The 19,145-nt window shown below is 40.9% G+C and overlaps 1 protein-coding gene across 7 annotated transcripts in view; it reads right to left on the bottom strand.

Moving 5' to 3' along the window:
• The window catches only part of LOC147584782 (uncharacterized), a 475,011-nt gene that overhangs the window by 197,745 nt on the left and 258,121 nt on the right, over nucleotides 1-19,145 (bottom strand). For all 7 annotated transcript variants that reach the window (XR_015253404.1, XM_086712531.1, XM_086712562.1 and 4 more), the window contains one exon: nucleotides 6,852-6,953. Coding sequence is in view for 6 of the 7 variants with exons in the window: in XM_086712531.1 (XP_086568657.1) it covers nucleotides 6,852-6,953 (102 nt within the window). In the remaining variant the exon portion in view is untranslated. The remainder of the gene's footprint in view (nucleotides 1-6,851; nucleotides 6,954-19,145) is intronic.

Genomic DNA, 19,145 nt, shown 5'->3' with positions numbered 1-19,145 from the left:
CCTGTGTCGGGCTCTGTGCTGACAGCTCAGAGCCTGGAGCCTGCTTCGGATTCTGTGTCTCCCTCTCTCTCTGTCCCTCCCCGCTTGCACTATGTCTCTCTCTAAAAAAATAAATAAACATTAAAAAACAAAAACTATGTTTTACATCCCTGGGATCTTTGAAACATTAGGATGTATCTATAGCTTCCGTTTTCATGTTCAGGGTTTATTTTAGATAGCAAATTTTAGTTGATTTCAACAATTCAACCCATCAAGTAGTTCCTGAGTGCCTGTGTATTGCCCAGGCTCTGCTCTAGGCACAGGATACAAATTGAAGGTACCACAGTGTGTTTTCACTAGTCATCATTCATGTGGTCGCCACTGAGGCTAACACGAGGTCCTCTTGAGGTGGCTGGTCCTGTGGGAATGTCACATCAGATAATGTGCCTAGTCTCAGACCAGATCACAAACTCAAAAGAACTTAGTGGGGTGGGGCAGGTCAGGTAGTGCCTGTGCGCTCATTATCTGGAGCCCCTCACCTGGCCTTCTATTTAGGGAAGATTACCCAAAACACTTGTTCACCAAATTAGTTCTTTTACTAATTAAACCAATACTTGGTGAGCACAACTGTATCAGTGCTTATTGTCCCATTGGCTGCAGGTACTGATGGCTCCAGCGAGAACTTCTCTTCGGAGCCAGGATTCCAGGACAAAGGATACACATCTTGTGTGGAGCTATGGTTCTTGCTCAGGATCACACAGGCAGTAGTAGATGGCAGAGCCTCAGGGAAGGGTTTGCTGAGACCCGCTCCCATCACACACTTTGGTGGATGTACATGTGCACGTCAACTTTGGCAGACAGGCTCCCTCTCCTCTGTACCTCCAGCCACCAGCATCTTCCCTAGTCTTCGTCTAGTGTGATGGCCCTGCCGGTCCCAAGCTTGGCACAAGCTTGGCATGAGCCTAATTTAAGCAGAAGACTCCAGGAGGGAGGTATGGAATGGGAGGCTTTCCCCGCTGGGGGGTGTGGGGGGAGTTGGTGAGACAGTGGACAAACTGGGTGGTTTCGCCTTGGTGGTGGTTTAGCCATCTCCCAGGAGGAAAAGTACTCAGCAGACTAACAGCAAGGCATGCTCATCAAAGGTTAGTTTGCAAAAAGCAGGAATAAATGCAAACAAATAAATGCATACAATGCACAGACTACCTAGCTTGCTACAGACACTGCCAGCCTTTCCTGTCCAACTACAAAAGCAAACATCTCTCTGTCTTCTCAGGAACAGAAATAAAGCACTCTCTCTCCAAGGACCACCCCGACAGTGTGCGTGGGAAAGACACAGAGCCCATCAACTGCTGGCTCCTTATTCCAACCGCCCTCCTCCCTGCCCAAACAGCAGACGTCCACCACTACTTTTCATCTCCAAATGAGACTACAACCCCCTGTCCGTATGAGGCATTTTACTGCTAGGAAGGAGGACTTCTTCCAGACTTCTCAGCCAAATAAGAAGGTTCTACCATCTCATTTTCAAGAAGCTTACAGACAGCAGGGAAGTGGGAAATTCCAATTCCTCAGGAGTATTTATTTGGGGGGAAGGGAGTAAATATGGGTGTGTCTAAAGCATGTGAGTGTATAAAGTATGCGTATGTAAACAGTCATGGCTGCCAGAAGAGAATAAGTAAGGCACAAGAAGGTTTGTTTGGTTTTTTTAATTTTCACTTATTTTAATTAGGTTGTGAGGGTTTTTTTTTCCTGTATTCTTTCTCCTATTTTTTTCTCTGCATGAACCAAAGAAGAGAATGGCATTGAGAAAGAGTTTGTAAAGAGGGTTCTCTAATATTTCTACCTCCTTGGAGATGCAGCAAAAGGAGAAAGAAATTTATTGTACTTTATATTAAACCTTTAAAAAAATCTAATATCTTTGTATATCCTGAGCAGATGTGAATGGTAATAGTGCCAACATCTTAGACTAAGATTCCCCCAGTTTCCTCTGTTACAGCCAGTCTCCCACCCCCACCCCCACCCCCACCCTCAACTAAAACAGATCTGAAACTCAGAAAGCCTAACCATTCCTGCATTTAAAAATATATTTGCAAGTCATCCAGTGACTTTATTTCCTTCCTCAAAAAAATCCTCTAAATTTATTTTGTGAAGAGGAAGGGGGAAAAGAGTATCTTCTCGGTACCCCTGTAATCTGTAGGCTGACCCCAAAACTAAATATACGTAGTCATGACTATCTGAAAACTGCACCATTCTTCTTGGAAGGGTGAATAGTTCTATTCATTGCTTTCTTTCCCTTCAATATGAAATGAAGATAAATAGTGAAAGTGGCATTGTATTGGTTCATTTAAACACCAGTCTCTCCTCTTAAAAATACTGTTAGTATGAAACTTCCCTGACACGTTTTTAAACCTCAATGTGTACCCTGCTGGTTATGTCCACCAGAAGCTACAGTTGACTGCCAAGAGCCATTAATCAGAAAAGGAAATGGATGTACCGGATCCTGGAAATGGTGGAAGGACTGTGCTTCTCTGCAGAGAGGCTCCCCTCCTCTGCCCCATTTTGGCTTAGGTCCCAACAGAAGACACAGGACCTCAAGTACAGCACATTCCCTCCCTTCAGGGGTGGGAGCCATGGGAGAACAACAGGGTTCACGGAGGCACTGTGACATTCTGAACCCCTGGTAACATAACTGGGTGTCACCACAGTCTGTACATAACAGAAAAAGGGCAGTAAAGGGCATAAAATGTGCTTACACTGGCCTCTGAGACTAGACAAGCTCCAGGGACCCTTCCAGTCCATGTTCCGCAATACCTAGAGGCATGCACACCTCTGTCAGCATTGGACAAGTGCACAGCAACACCATCTTGGTCAAAGCCAACTCTGGGCACTCACCCAATAAACCTGAGTTGCTTTCCTGCCCACTCTTTATTTTTTTCATGACATTTGAAAGGCAAAGTATAGGAAATGGTTTTAGAAGGCAAACAAGTAACTCTCATTCACAGAACTGATATTTTAGAACAAGGCCAAATTAAGTTATTTCAAAGATTTATATTTAATTTGTGCCATCAGTAACCAAACATTTTCGAGAGTTAGTGGGTATAGTGGACTGAAAACTATGAGGAAGAGACTATCAACATTCAGGCCACATAAGGAGAGAAGAGAGAGAACAATTAGAATATCAACCCAAAATACAGTGGAGGAATCCCACTAATCTTTTTTATACCTGGGGGTAGGATGCAGGAGAGCTGATGTTCGCTTTTGGGTTTTTGCTTGTAATAAACACATTTCACTTTTGAGCTGGGCTGTGCCAGTTAGTGACATAATGTCCACACAGTAATATGATATGGTAAGCACAAATGCAGTGCACAGACCAGACTGCGGCCTGGGAAAGACAAGCTCTGTCCATATATCAACGGGAATGGCCTGGAACTCAGGGAGTGAGTATTTTGAAGCAATCGCACATGAATTCACCTTCAGGAGATTAGAGGCTGATGTCACCAGGAGAGTGAAGTCATCAGAAATGACCTAAACCGATGGGATGTTGCCAGAACAAAGCCGCACTGTGCAGACACACAGCTTAACTCCTTCTGGGCCTAAGATTTCTCCAAGGCATTTTTTGGTGAATGCAAGGAGACTTCAATGGAGACAACAAAGCCAACAAGACTCCCATTCTCCTTGGCATCAGCTGGTGTTACTTGATGGAAGAGACTTGAAAATAGATTCTAATAGTTCAATTAATTAAATGCCCAAGAGTAAACCCCCTTCTTTTCATCAAAGAGTTCTACCCTGTCTCTATGCTTCCCCAAGGGAAAAGTACTAGTAGGCTTGTAACAAATAGCACTGATTTGGAATGAAGGGAATTGTTAGCAATTCCAGAGTGGAATAGTTGGCCCCCTGGAATGGTAACGGAATGACACTACCAAAAACAGTCCCTTCAAAAGGCAACTGGCTGCCTGAGTCTGTCTGTGATCCTCAGTGGAGTATTCCATGAGCCAGTAAGCAATAAGATATGGAGCCATCCCTGCCTCCACGGAACTACCTAGCATCTAGGAACCATTTCCTTCTATGTGTTACCTTTATTCTTTTTTTTTTTTTTTTTTTTTTTTTTTTTAGAGTGAGAAAGAGAGATCAGGGGAAGGGCAGAGGGAGAGGGAAAGAGAGAATCCTAAGCAGGCTCCATGCCCAGCATGAGATCACAAACTCAAGATCATGACCTGAGCCAAAATCAAGAGTCAGAGGCTCAACCGACTGAGCCACCCAGGCACCCCATGACCTTTGTTCTTGAGAACCAGTGCCACCTGCTTGTTTCACTCCCTTCAAATAAACCCTTGGCTACTGGAGATGTCATATAGCCAATCATACCTTACTTAGGCCAAGTAATAGCAACATACCTTCAAAACTTAAAAGTTAATTGGAAACAGGAAATACTTTCAGATAAGTGCACCCCCTTCAAGTCAGTAGTCATATTAACACTGACTCATCAAAATAGACTAGAGAATACCCTGCTGGAGGCCTTCTTAGGGGCTGAGAGTTGAACCTGGCCTCTTTTCTGGGATGAACATAGCATCTAGAATCTAGAATGCATAATCAAGTGGGTTACCATGGGCATCTTATAAGCTGAAAACTATTATTTACTGAAAATATTTTGATTTCATGATGGTCTTCTACAAAGCAAGGATAAAAGAACAACATCAAAAGGTTTGACCTTAATGAGTTGGCAAAGTGGGAGGCTGACTGCCTTCAGGGGGTGGTGGAAGCTATGCACAGAAGGTCTCCTGCCCCTAAAGCTCTCTCTCCTAATGCCTATCACATACCTAAAACTCTACCTTCAAACAATCTGCCTTAAATCAGTGCTTTATCACATTTTTCTCATCACAACTCATGTAAAGAATGTTTTACAGCAATGTTCAGTACTCATACACACACAACAGAAACAAAAGTTCTGCCATAATAATTCCTTTCTGCTGCCTAAGATATGCTCTGCTAATTTCTACTCTGCTTCATTCTATATTTTTCAGTGCTGCTTTGACCCATTAATTTAATTTAACAACCACTAATAGGTCAAGATTCACAATCTGAAAAACATTGAGATTTAAGGCCATTTTGGAACAGAACAGATAAAATACAAATTAGGGTACTCAAGATAGAAAACTAAGATCATCTGGGGGGAAATCCTACAGTGCTTTAAGGCAAAGTCACAGGAGACCCTCATCAGATCCTATCAGTCCTCTGACTACATAACTCTTCCTCTGTTCCTGCCCTCCCAGACTCATCCCCAATCACAGAAAGATAGTATACCCTCCTGGAAAGAATCTAACAGAAATCATCACGCATTGTTTAACCGAGGCCAGTTGAAACCACTGAACGGAAGATCCAGAGGTCAATGCCCAATGAATGGACTGACACCATTAGGAAGCTGAGACTTAACTGGGGCCACTTTTCTAGGAGGGAGCCAAATTACACTGATTTTAGTGCACTCTTGCATCTACTTGCATAGTAAATGGAAAAGTTAACTGTGCTTTCTTACACTAAAGTATCTGACAAATCATGGGAGCCATTGGCTTTGGAAGCTAGGGCTGGCTTTCAGTGCCACTGAAACATCAAGAGATTTAGGCTGATTCCATCTCGGGCTATTGGGTGAGCTACTCTGACCAAACATGGGATCAATTTTTAAAATACAGTAAATATTTACTCAGCCCTCCTCGGCGGGGCACTATAAGAAATTTGTGGAGCCTTTTATTTGGTTGTATTCAACCAAATTCAGGTGTCCAGGTGTTTAACTGAACTAATATAACACAGAGTTGTGGTTAGGCTTATTACCATCACCCTAAGCCTGAACAGCCTTCAAGACCCTGGTACAATTTGCAGGTCTTTAAAATACTGTTCAACATCTATCGTTTTCCGACAAAATGTTACTTTTGATCCTTCCAACGTACTTTACTAAAATATCAATAACTTTCAAACATTCAAATTAACATGTGAATAAATGTATCATTGGCTGAGAGAGGCAATTCATAGATCTTAAAAGGGGGAACCAAAGTGGTCAGTTTCACTTTCTGTTTCCACTGAGACTAATTTCCTGTGCACTTGCCTTCAGATTTAAAATAAGTGAGAAATAATCTAATTTTAAATCATAACTCATGTTCTTTACCTTTTTTGAAGTATTGCACCAGCCAGTAGGAGAAGCCCATCCCTAACGTTTGTAATATCCGGACAAAAGCACATATGGAGACCAGGCTCAGGTGCCCCTTTCTTTGCCCACCTGAGGAGCACTGATTACATGCATGTGGACACTCCAGCAGCATGTGCAGGCTCTACACCCCTTCATTCCACCTCCAAACATAATCACTCCACAGGCGCACACCCAGGGTAGACACAGGGCCAGGGAAGTCTAGGTACTGGCCTCAGAGCGTAGTGTAGAAGTGGGCTGTCAGGAGAGGTATGAGGGACTGGTCAGAGGTGGGCCAGAGCAGGCATGGGGCCCAAGGAAGGAGCCCCAGTTACCTGAAACCTAAGGGGGTGTGTAGGAGGCAGGAGTACTGCCCTAGTATCGATATATTCAGATTAATGAATTCAATGCAACACACATGACGTCCACAGCCCACAAATGAAACCTCGTCATTACGTCCTCAGAACAAATGTGAATACATGCCCAGCTGTATTTAGAACCCAAGTCCTAATACATTTGTTCTTAGAAAACAAACCAAAACAAAAATAAAACCAGCTTTAATTATTTTTACTCAAGTAGCATTTTGGGTTTGTTTTTTTTTTTAAGTTAATTTTGAATACACTCATTTTTTTCTTTTAGTGGCTTTTCAGTATGGAACCCATTTTAATCAGCGCCTGCCTGGAGCAAGTTCATAAAGATCTTATACCTGATGTTCACTTCTGCTGTCGACGTATCCTGCCCATTTGCAGAGATCACAGAAAGGAGAATAACGGGGAAATCCACAGAAAGCAGATCTTTTTCAGCAAGTCTATCATAAGAGGAAGGAGAAAGTAAGGACTATTAAACCCAGGTCTCCTGACATCAGCCAGTATATCATAATAGCTCGTCTGTTAGAGTGTCAAGTAACCCGCAGGAAAGAAAACATTTCTCAAACACCTGTAAGTCCATTCCAGGGGGCAGATATGGCATCCTCTCCCACCTGGGACCACTGCAAGGCTAAAATCAACAATTAAGAACAGCTGCAGCCTTGCAGCCAGCTGCCCTTGGTAACCCCCTTGGAGGGAGGGCAGGGAGAGTTCTGGGAGGGGTAATCAGCAGAGAAGACTGAAATTCCTCTTTCTCTGCATTACTTTTCTCTCTTGTGAAATGTGTTGGAACTTCCCCCTGTATGCTGAAGATGTTCCCAAGACTGCTTTTTATGTTTACCAAACATTCTGCAATATTTTCAAGCCATGTAGACTGTGGGGATGTCTAATCTTCCATTTCACAGAGCTAGGGCTCACAGCTTCAAACTGCTGCAGGGATAGATTCCAACGTGCAATTCTGTTGCTTTTGAATAAACTCCTTTGGGAAGAGATCACCAGTATGTGTCATTTAGTCACAGGCTGTGGGACTGTTCAAGAGCTAAGTGAAAAACAGAAGCGACCAAAAGCGTTGGTAAATTTATATGTGCAGCAAATTCTCTCAAAGGATTTGACCTGCCCACACTTGAGAAAAGAAAGAACCATAGCCAGATGAAGGGAAGGCTAAAATAGTGAATAATGGTTTGTAGGTATCTCAGGAGAGCAAATGCATGAAGGAAAAGAATTTCAGGGTTGTTCCAGGAAGATTAATGCAATAAGAGAATTATCTGCAAAAATGAAACTCATCTGAGAAAACTTCAGGTATTGATGACTTTTATTTATTTATTATATTTTTGAGGATGATCTCCCTGAGGGAAACAGCAGAAAAGCCATGAGCTAAATCATGTATAATGAAGAGGGAAAAAGAATCAGCAAATAGATTACTTAGAACATCCTCCTCCTCTGCCAGACCTTTCAAGCAGTAAAATGGTGACTTAAGTGAGACTATCTCATGCGCTTTATCACCTCTTAATCTTGTTTCTAGCTGCATTTCTCCCACCCCGTTTTGCCTGTGGCCCTGCTGCTAATGGAGGTTTTCAACACATAAACCTGGGGTTCACTCAATTTTCTTTGAGCTTCTCCATTTCACTTTTAAATAAATTAAGTCACCTTATCAGCACAAATTGTAATTTAGAGAGAACACAGAAGAATAAATCAGGTTTGAAGGCCCTTTGCTGTCTGTTTCATGCCTGTCTGGGTGACGTTTTGGTGAACTTAGATTTGTGCTTGCCCATCCTAGGACCTGGTGGTGTGAAAAACAAAAATAAAACTACTAGCGAAAAGTTGATTCTCAGATACCTGATATCTTGATTATGTGCCTAGGTTGCCTGTTTTTAAAACACGAACATGATCATCTGTGAATCTGTCAACAATTCACAGGTCAGAGATCCTGCCCTGTATTGTTTTGCTCTCATGACACAGAAAATGCCTGATGTGGATGTGAGAAATTGACTTATTTGAAAAGTTTTTGTCTAAATTTTTAATTTAACAATTATAAAATAAATTGATAAAAATCCTTGCACATTTAATCCCATTTAGTGTTTGCTTCTCAGAGAAACCAGAATAACACAGCTGGCTTTTTCATTCTTGGTCCTTTCTAATAAAGATAGGAAGGCAGGGTCTTAGTATGCAGATATGGGCTCCTTAATTTCTGTTAGATTGGGTCACAGTCTAGAGGGAATAGATTAAACCAGTGTAGTAGAGAACAGATGATTTCACATTATCTTTCTTTCAAGGCACAGATTACCCTGTCTACTAGTCCTTGCTCCTAAGTTCACTAATTTCAAACAATCTTAAAATGTGGGGTGGAAAGAGTGAATTAGGGTTGATGAGGGATACTAAAAATCATCCTACTAAAAATATAAGCAAGATAGCCCAATGACTTAAAGGTTTGGCTTTATTTTTAGTTTTATTAAGTTACATGTGACAGTGTGAATAAAAGCTCATTCCTTGAAGTATCTTTATAATCTTTTGTTCCAAAACTATTAATTTTCTTTTAGCAGTGGATGAATTGGGCTATAATGCCATGGAAACTTTTCTTTTAAAAAAAAGTTTATTTATTTTTGAGAGAGTGCACAAACAGGGGAGGGGCAGAGAGAGAGAGGGAGACACAGATTTGGAAGCAGGCCTCAAGCTGTCAGCAGCAGGGCCCAATGCAGGGCTTGAACCCATGAAACGTGAGATCATGACCTGAGCCGAAGTCGGACACTCAACCAACTGAGCCACCCAGCCACCTCACCATGGAACCTTTTCTGGGTCCACCCTAGGTCCATCAAACTGAAAGTGATGGTGTGGCAGAAAATCTTCTTGGCCTATTAATTATCAATGGAAACCACCATGGGCCACCCTATAGTCTTACCAGATTAATTGCTGGGACCTTCATTGCTGTTCAGCCCGATCCTAACAGACAAGAGAATAACAGGAACCATCAATTCCCCTGAATTGCACCAATGTGATTCCAACTATGACAGCAAAAGCCCTGGAATTCTGCTTATTTAATAAGCAGGGAGGGTAGCTCTTATTCTCTTCTTCCCTTATCCCCACTAGTTTTGAAAGAATTAGCAATTTAGTCAGAACTTCCTGGTTGCCTGTGCAATGTCCATTCTCCTTTTTTATTCCTAAGAAAATCTCAATTTCGTTCAGAGTATGATATGTCCAGCTAAAAATATTACATTTTTCCAGTCACTCTTGCAGATAGGGATGGTCATGTAACATAGGTCTAGCCAATAGGATGTAATGAGAAGTCATTGGTTGGAACTTCCAGGAAACCTCTTTAAAAGAGAGTCATATAAAGGATTCTGCATGTTGAAAATGATAAACTGATTCTAAAATATATATGGATTATACAAGTCCACAGCTAACATCATACTCAATAGTGAAAGACTGAATGCTTTTCCTCTAAGATCAGGAACAAGATGGTGGTGACCCATCTCACCACTCTTATTCAACATAGTGCTAGAAATACTAGCCAGAGCAATTAGTAAATACAAAGAAATAAAAGGCATCCAAATCAGAAATGAAAAATAAAATAATCATTATTTGCAGATGATATGATCTTATATACAGAAAATCCTAACGACTCAACCAAAACATTGTTGGAAGTAATAAACATATTCAGTAAAGTTGCAGGATATAAAATCAACACACAGAAATCAGTTGCATTTCTATACACTAACAATGAAATGTCTGCAAAAAAATAATAAAGCTTATTATTATTGTGAATAATAAATTCACAATAGCATCAAAAGTAATAAAACACTTAGAAATAAATTTAACCAAGGAAGTAAAAGATTGTACAATGAAAACTACAAAACTTGGATGAAAGAAATTGAAGAAGACACTAACAAAGATATTCCATGTTCATGGATCTAAAGAATTAATTGTTAGTAAGTCCATTATACCCAAAGCCATCCATAGATTCAATGCATTCCCTATCAAAATTCCAATAGTGTTTTTCACAAAAACAGAAAAAAAAAAATCCTAACCAAAGAAATCCTGAGAAACAGGAATAAAATCATTTCCTGATTTCAAACTATGCTACAAAGCTATAGTAATCAAAATAGTATGGTACTAGCAGAAAAATAGACACATAGACCAATATACTAGAGGGCCCAGAAATAAACCCCTGCATACACCGTCAACTAACATTTGATAAAGGAACCATGAATACTCAATGGGAAAAGACAGTCTCAACAAATGGTGCTGGGAAAGCTGGATGACCACATACAGAAAAATGACATTGGATGCCTATCACAAACCCCCACAAAAATTAACTCAAAATAAATTAAATACTTAAACAGAAGACTTGATACCATAAAACTCCTAGAAGAAAACATAGGGAAGAAACTCCTTAACATCAGTTTCAGCAATGGTTTTTTGGATATGATACCCAAAGCACAACGACAAAAGCAAAAATAAGCATGTGGGACCACGTCAAACTAAAAAGCTTCTGCATAGCAAAAGAAACAATCAACAAAATGAAAAGGCAACCTACAGAAGGGGAGAAAATATTTGCAAGCCATATATAAGGGGTTAATATCCAAAATTATAAAGAACTCACATAACTCAACAATAACAACCACAATCGATTAAAAAATAAGCAGAGTCAGGGCTGGGACAAGATGGAGGCTGGAAGGCCTGGGAGGGAGCTACGCAGCTTGGAAGTGGGGGGGCAAGTGCCCAGAGATGCAGGTGGGGCCCAGCAGCCAGGGTACCAACCCAGGGCAGGGCTGCCTATGCTCCTATGAAAAACCAGCTCTACAGCCTCCCAGTGCAAGCGTGCATGTCAGCCTCTGGGGCATTGGTACTGGGGACACCAGGGCAGGGTAGAACCCAATGTGATTAAAAAAAAAAAAAAAAGGCAGAGTAAGCACATCTTTCCAAAGAAGATATCTAAATGGCCAATAGGTACATGAAAAGATAGTCAACATCACTAAGCATCCATCAGAGAAATGCAAATCAAAACCACAATGAGATATCACCTCATTAGAATGGCTATCATCAAAAAGAGAAGAGATAACAAGTGTTGTCAAGGATGTGGAGAAATGGGAACCCTAGTGCCCTGTTGGTAGTTATGTAAATTGACTCAGCCACTATGGAAAACAATATGGAGGTTCCTCAAGAAATTACAAGTAGAACTGCCATATGATCCAGCAATCCCACCTCTACGGTATATATCCAAAGGAAATGGAAAAGAAAAAGATGTCTGCACTCCCATGTTTATTGCAGCATAATTCACAATAGCCAAGATATGGATTTAACCTAAGTGGCCACAGATGAATGGATAAAGAAAAAAACCAATTCTTCAAAGATTTATTATACAGACATGAGAAAGAAGAAGATCCTGCCATTTGTGCCAACATAGATGAATCTTGAGGGCATTACGCTAAGTGAGATGTCAGTCAGAGAAAGACAAATACTGTATGGTATCACTCGTATGCAGAATCTAAAAAAGCCAAATTCATGAAAACAGAGAATAGAATGGTGGTTACCAGGGCAGGTGGTGGGAGTGGGGGAATGGAAGGGGTGAAATGGGAAGATGTTGTTTAAGAGCACAAGCTTCCGGGGGTGGCTGTGTGGCTCAGTCAGTTAAGCGTCTGACTTCAGCTCAGGTCATGATCTCACAGTTTGTGAGTTTGAGTCCCACATTGGTCTCTGTGCCAACGGCTTAGAGCCTGCTTCAGATTTTATGTCTCCCTCTCTCTCTCCCCCTCCCCTGCTCGCACTCTGTCTCTCTCTCAAAAATAAATAAATATTAAAAAAAAATTTTTTTAAAGAGCAAGCTTACAACTAGCAGATAAATAGGTGCTAAAGATCTAATGTACAGCATAATTATTATAGTCAATAATATTGTAGTTAAATTTCTAAGTTGTCAAGAGACTAGACCTTCATTGTTCTCACCATAAGAAAAATAGTAATAATTATGTGACATGATAAAGGTGTTAGCTAACACCATAGTGCCTATCATATTGCAATATATCAATGTATCAAATCATCATGCTGTAACACCTTAAATTTACATGTTGTTGTATGTCAATTATATCTCAATTAGAATAAAATTAAAAATAAAAAAAATAAAATGTATATGGCAATGAAAAGGATAACAAGGCAATCCTGGAAAGGAGCAAAAAACTGCAAGGTTTAAACCACTAGCTCTCAAGACCCATTTTATTAAATAAGGCAGAGTGGTATTGACTCAAGGATATGCAAAGAGACCAATGAAGGGGAATAGGACCCAAAAACAGATCCATAAAATATGAATGCCTGATTTACAACAAGGATAGCAACTGCAATGCTATAGGGAATGCATGTTTTCTTCAATAAACAATGTTGTAAACAATGTTGGGTCCACATAGAAAAGTATAAATCATAACCACTACTTCATACCATAAATAAAAATTAATTCCAGACCTATTGCGTACTCAAATGTAACAGCTAAAACAAAAGCTTTTAGAAAAAAAGAGAACAAATTATTTTTCTGTCTTTGAAATGGGCAGAGTCTTTTAAATAGACTTCCCAAAAGTGCTAACTATAAGGAAAAAATTGATAAAGAATATTGAGAATTAAGAACTTCAGTTCATCAAAAGACACCATTACCATATGACAAATACCATGATTTCACTCATACAAATGAACAAAGAAAAAAAGAGACAAACAAAAAAAGACTTAAATATAGAGAACAAACTGATGGTTGCCAGGTGGAAGGGAGATGGGGGATAGGAGACATAGGTGAAGGAGTTTAAGACCATTTACTGTGATGAGAATTGACTAATGCAGAGAATTGTTGGATCACTATATTGTACACCTAAAACTAATATAACACTGTATGTTAGTTATACTGGAATTTCAAAAATAATGGTGTTTTTTAAACACCATTAAGAGAATAAACAGGTAACTAACAAACAAAGTGGGGAAAATGTTTACAATATATATATCCAACAAAAGACTTATGGATGGAATCATGTCCCCCAAAAATTCAAAAGTTGAAGCTATAGCCCCCAGGACCTCAGAATGTGAATGTATTTGGAAATACGGCCTTTAAAGAGGTAATTAAAGTAAAATGAGGTCATTAGGATGGGCCCTAATTCAATCTGACTGATATCCTTGTAAGAAGAGATTAGGACACAGAGACGCAGCAGAGGCACCCATGAATAGGGGAACAACCATGTGAAGAGGCAGCAAGAGGGTGGCCATCTTCAAGACAAGGACAGGGGCCACACGGCAAACTAATCCTGCTAACACCTTGAACTTGGATATCTAGCCTCCAGAACTGTGACAAAGTAAACTTTGTTGTTTAAACCACCTAATCTGTGGTATTTTGTAGTGGTAACCTCAGAAAACGAATACAAGACTCACATCCAGAAGATGCAGAGAGCTCTTCCCAGAGTACCCCTGGAACCGTAACCCGTACCTCACCGGCCCCTTCTCCAAGCTTCCCCCCTCTCTCTACCCCCCACACTTCTACCCCAACCCTCTGCCCATTTCCCTGGGCCACCTGCCCTCAGCAGGGGCAGGGGGAGGCCCCACAGCTTCATCCCTGCTGGCTGTGACAGGGGAGGGCCTGGGCCCTGAGCGCCCCTCGGGCCTGGCAGCAGCCCTTGCCTGGCACTGCCCAGAACTGGGGGTCCAGAGGCTGCACTGGGCAGGAAGGAGGACAGCGACTCGGAGCTGGAGATCAATGATGTCAGCGGCTGCAGCTCTGACAGCGAAGGCGACGAGGGCCTCCCTGTGCCCCCCCCCCCCAGGCCAAGGTGAGCAAAATGGGGAATCGGCAGCTGAACCATTGTGGGGTAAAGGATTCTGCCAGGGCGGGGATGCTCTGCCATGGTCCAGTGTGCCCTCCATGTCCCGCCCAAGGCCAAGGACCTGCCCTCGGCCCCTCCTAGGACCAAGCATGTGGTCGTCCACCTTCTTCCCAGAAGATGTAGAGAGCTCTAACAAAACAGTATGAAAACTATGGCCAATAGAACAAGAATAGAACAAAAAAATATGAACAAATAGTTTACAAATATAGAATATCCAGATAGCCAATAAACATATAGATATGAAAAGTTGCTCAACTTTAGTTGATAGACTAGTTATCAGTAAAACAAAAATTAAAAACACAATATATCACCCACCAGAATGGCTAAAATGAGTCAGATAATACCAAGTTTTGACAAGGATGTAGAGCAACCAAAACTTTTATACACTGCTGAAGGAATGGTAAATCAGTACAAATACTCTGACAAATTTTTTGCCAGTGTCATTGCTAAATATAAGCATAATCTGTAATTCAGAGATTCTTCATCTAGGGATATACCCATAGAAATGTGACCATATATTCACCAGAAGACTTGAACTAGAGTAGATATTGAAGTACTATTTACATAATAGCTAAAACCTGCAAGCTATCTGAATGCCCACCAATACTGGAATGGATTTTTAAAAATTTATATTCACACACTGGAATAATATAGCATTGAGAATAAATTGTTCTAAAATTACATGCAATAATATGGGCAAATCCCACAAACATTATATTAAGCAAAGGAAGCCAAACACAAAAGAGTAAATGCTGTACATTTCCATAAAGCTCAAAATCAGGCAAAATTAATCTATGCTGTTCCTTTGGGTGTACAAGACGGACCTATGGGGCAATAAGGATTCTGAGGTACTGGGAATTACTGGGAATGTTCTGGTTCTTGTTCGAGGTGCCAGTCACATTAGTGTGTTCACTTTGTAAAAATTCATCAAGGTATACACTTGTGATTTGTGAACTTTTCTGTATATATGCTATATATCACTATAAAACTTTTATGAAAATGAGGGAGCCAATTCATTTGGCTTGCACTTTTTCCTTCACCTTTCCCCCTGTTCCTGCCTGGAGCACAGATGTGATGCCTGAAGTGGAACCATAAGGTGACAAGCATGAGAACAAAAACCACATGCTGAAAACTGCTGGGCAGAAAACAGAGGTAGCCTAGGGGGTCCTTGAGTGCGCTGTGGAGCTCTGTACTGCCTCCTTCCAGCCTTCTTGTTTCACAGGGAAAGTTAAAATCCTAACATGTTGAAGTCACTGTCTAGTCAGGTTTTCTGTTATTCACAGCAAAATGCAATGCTAATTGATAAGACAGTACCTCATCAGCTTCTAAACATTGAGGTAGACGAAGAAGAAAATATCTATTGCGCATGGTGACTAAAGATGGTGGAGAGGGATGATCTGGACCAAGGCTGAGCCTGTCCCATCCTTCCCAGTTGGTACTTTTGTATGTAAGTATCACTCTGAGTTAAGCCTCAGACAAAGGGATTTTATTTCACAGGGATGATGATCTCTTTGGAAGCCTTTAACATAGGACTGAAACAAGCAAAGAATTCGGACATCATATAATACTGGAAACGTTTATTAATTCTGCAGAGAAAATAGTCTTATTAGTCTTATTACTAGCAATGGAGTACATAGCTCAAAGGCTGGAAAATTAATCCAAATTAACAAAGGCTTATGAATGGTAGCCCCTCAGCATTAGGGACTCAAACTCCGATTATATTGTTTCTCCACCATCCCTAGGATGTTGCCCTTATCTGCCTGGTCCAACACGGCTCACTTTTGTTATTCTTCATTCCAGGCAGGAGGGTGGAGGAAGGAGGGAAAGAAAGACACACATCTCTGTCCTTAAAGGCACAACCAGGAGTTGTCCATATCACTTCTGATCACATCCACTTGGCCAGAACTTGGTCAAGAACATTAGCAAGGAACGTTACAAAATGTAGTCATTAGGAAACGCAGCCATGATCTCACTTAAAAATTCAATCCTATGGAAGAAGAGGAAAAATGGATGCAGGAGAGGCAGGGCCCAGCAATCCTGCTGCTACAGGGGATGAGTATATTTCTACGTCCATTACATCTACTGAGAATCTACATTCTAGTAAGAACAAGAGTCAAATTTCTTATTTCATTGAAACAAGTTTCTTTAAAAAAGAACTACTTAAAAGTTGAAGAACAACTTAAGTTGTTTTTCTTTTTAATTTAAATCCATTCTTGGGGCGCCTGGGTGGCGCAGTCGGTTAAGCGTCCGACTTCAACCAGGTCACGATCTCACGGTCCGTGAGTTCGAGCCCCGCGTCGGGCTCTGGGCTGATGGCTCAGAGCCTGGAGCCTGTTTCCGATTCTGTGTCTCCCTCTCTCTCTACCCCTCGCCCGTTCATGCTCTGTCTCTCTCTGTCCCAAAAATAAATAAACGTTGAAAAAAAAATTTTTTTTAAAAATAAATAAATCCATTCTTGCCTCATCTTCTTTAAGAATTCTGTTCAAAGTTCACCTTTCCTGTTGCACTCCCAGATGAACTACACCTGGCTCCAAACACTTCCCCAATTTCACCCATGACACATATGTCTGTGTGTAACACTAAGTGACTGTGCATATGTGTATTCCTTTTTTTTTTTTTTTTACTAAGCTTAAATGTATTGTTCTATGATGAAGTGGAAGTAATAGCCTTTTGAAGTCTGGCAGACATTGATTCAAATCCCAACTCTGTGGATAAGAGGCTTTATGACCTTGCTATGCACTTGCTACACACTCCCCCCACCCCCGCTCTGATACCTTTGGTCTCAAAAGAGGGGTCTGCTCTGGTTCAACCCATTTCTTGACTCCATTCCTCCCACTTACTCTAATACCTCCTTTGTGCCTTTAATCTCTCTTTCTCCATTAACTTCTTTCTTTCATCATACAAATAAGCTCATACCTAATTTTTTTCAAAACTCTCTCTCATCCTTCTGTCCTATGCTAGATAGCTTTTCTGTCTTCATCACTTCACCATAAAACTTCTTAAAAGTGTGTGCCCTCAATCACCCCCTGCTGTCTGATTTCATTCCTATTACAAAATGAATCTGCTCTTACAAAAAGTCCTGACCGCTTCTAAACGTCAACCTTATGGTCAATGTTCTGCAGTCTCCAACAGTTGACCACCGCTTCAATTACAGATGTTTTTCTCCGTTGCCTTCCAAGGCTCCTTCATGAATTCCTCCTCTTCTGCTACCCAGCAAAAGTTGATTTTCTCAGAACTACATATAACATATATGTTACATATCACCATATAATATATATAATCATCTTTGATATATAATCATCTTTGGCTGCCTTCTCTACTCACTTTCCACATTCCCTATGGATGCCCATCCATGCACTTGACTTCCATAAATTCCACATAAGTCTCTCTAGCCCAGACTCTACTGAGTTTTAGACTACCCCAGTTTCCTTTGGGCTGAAAGATTTCTTGAGACTCAGGACCTTCAGTTTCAAGACTGGGAAAGTCTCAGGCAAATCAGAATGAGTTGGTCACCCTAAAAAACTTAAACTCTATGTGGGCACCTGGGTGGCTCAGTCAGTTAAGCGTCTGACTTTTGATTTTGGCTCAGGTCATGATCTCATTATTCATGAGACCAAGCTCCACATTGCTGTCAGCACAGAGCCTGCCTGGGATCCTCTCTCGCTCTCTCTCCACCCTCTCCCCGACTTATACGCAAGTTCTCTCTCTCTCTCCCTCTCTCTCTCTCAAAATAAATAATATTAAAAAAAAAAAAAACTTAAACTCTAAGCAAACAAATTCTAAGTGCCTACTAGACATTTCTGCTTGAATGTCCTATAGGCACCACAAATTGAACCTGGCCATCCCTAAAATCATTGCCAAATCCCACCCAAACCTGCTCACCTTCTTCTATTCACTATTTCAGTGAATGATGCCTGAATACCATCAGCTCTCTCAGCCACCGTGTCCAGTAGTCACTAAAACCTGAATAGACTTGAAATGTACTTTTGCTGCCTCTGCCTTCCTTGTCTGTTGACTGAACTGTCATTATCATATTCTAACCTCCCTGTCCCCAGCCTTGTCTCTCCAATCTACATAGCCATCCAAGTGATTTTTCTAGAACCAAAATCTAAAATACAAACTCCTTTCACTGGACTCTTATGTCCCACAAGATCTAACCCCTGCCTGTTCTCCAAAAATTCTCTTTCTGATCCCTGCTACCACTCCTTAACACCAGATACTGAACTCTTTGTACATTCTTGAGAAAGGGAATGCTATTTCAATATCCATTGATATTGAGAGCTCATGCTCACCTTTCTAATTGAAATGTCCCTTCTTGCTACTGGACCAGTGCTTCTTAACCCTACAAAGCTTGGTTTATATTTCTTCTTCCCTGAAAAGACTTCACTGTATCTAGTATATACACCTCCATCATACCTCTTAACACATGGAAATGTAATTATGGATGTATTCACATCTGGTTTCCTTGCCAGACTGGGTATAAAATTCTTGAGAGCAGGAACCTTGTATATTCATTTTGTATTCAAAGACAATGTTTGGAACACATTCAGAACTAAAATATATTTTTAGTTGACTGACAACCTCTCTGGGTCTAGTTCCCCATCACTAAGAACTCAGGTGTTACACCTATCTTGAAGAGAATATTGTGGGGATTAACATTTAGGAAAGTACCTGTCACTCCGCCTGGAATGCAGCAGACCCTCCTGTTTCTCTTCCCCTTTACTATTAAATTAAGACCTGCTTTTCTGCATGCTTTGTACGTTCCCAGTAGACGCCTAATAAATACTTGTGACT

This window comes from Puma concolor, chromosome A1 (assembly GCF_028749965.1).
Source record: "Puma concolor isolate L17-30 chromosome A1, mPumCon1.1.hap2, whole genome shotgun sequence".
Taxonomy (NCBI): Eukaryota; Metazoa; Chordata; class Mammalia; order Carnivora; family Felidae; genus Puma; species Puma concolor.
The sequence above is the reverse complement of the archived record's forward strand: the minus strand, read 5'-3'. Positions and strand labels throughout refer to the sequence as shown.